General features: G+C 34.9%; 1 protein-coding gene across 1 annotated transcript in view; it reads left to right on the forward strand.

The window, feature by feature from the left end:
* ANTXR2 (anthrax toxin receptor 2) overlaps positions 1-964 on the forward strand; it is a gene marked incomplete at its 5' end in the record, with an annotated part of 116,333 nt that overhangs the window by 46,525 nt on the left and 68,844 nt on the right. Inside the window, one exon of the mRNA XM_008583621.1 lies at positions 376-420. Within this exon, the coding sequence (XP_008581843.1) occupies positions 376-420 (45 nt within the window). The remainder of the gene's footprint in view (positions 1-375; positions 421-964) is intronic.

Consider the following 964-nt stretch of genomic DNA (forward strand, 5'->3'; position numbering starts at 1 on the left):
TCTCTCTCGCCACCCAAACTTTCCGTAAGATTATCTTGATGTTCCTCAAAGCTTGATAGTCTCAGGGTAGACTTCTGGCATGACAGAGGATTCCCCCAGACTGAGTGTCCCAAGGGTATCAGGGGAAGCTGACAAGCTTCTTTTGAAATAGCCTCTGAGGTCACATGGTGCCACTTCTACCTCATTCCATTGGTCAAACACTAGTTATACGCAAGCCCATATTCAAAGATAGGAGCATGAATATTCGAAGGCAGGGTTCATTGAGGAGTATCTTTGGAGCTACCACAGTATTTTACCAATTGATTTATTTTTACACATCCTTACTATCTTCTTCCTATACCAGACATTTTTATGTGTGATTTTTTTTTTAAATAGGTTATCAAGGATCCTCCTCCACCACCACCCTCTGCACCAAAAGAGGTAAATGTGTGCTTAATAAAGTGAAATGGGTGTTTTTTTTTCTGTTTGTAGATATTATCCCCAAACTTTTATTACTTGCATTTGTTATTGGATAACTATGATACCGATGTATTGACCTTTTAATTGGTGAAAGTCAATTGTTATTTTTCTTCTTCTTATGATTTCTTTTATGTGCTAGAGGAATGGGGCCTTCATGCATTGGTACATATAACTGGCCATCGGGATCAATAGTATATAGAGATTTAATAGACTTTTTATAGGAATATATCCATAGTTCTGATGTCACTTTTTTTTACAAAAAGTTGGAAGTATCAAGCTGGCAGTTTAAAGATGTTATTACTTTTTAAAAAATGATTAATGCTTTTACATTACTCTGTTAGCCAAAATCATGTTAGCAACATGAAATAAGGAATGCATTGGTGTTGTGTATTTTAAAAGCTTCTCAACTGCCTATGTTTTCAGACATTTCACAGAGTTCAAACTTACACATATACTGATGCTTTAAATGATTGTTGAAATGATGTTTTAATTTTAATGTTTTATT

The sequence above is a fragment of the Galeopterus variegatus genome, unplaced genomic scaffold, assembly GCF_000696425.1.
Source record: "Galeopterus variegatus unplaced genomic scaffold, G_variegatus-3.0.2 Scaffold2980, whole genome shotgun sequence".
Taxonomy (NCBI): domain Eukaryota; kingdom Metazoa; phylum Chordata; class Mammalia; order Dermoptera; family Cynocephalidae; genus Galeopterus; species Galeopterus variegatus.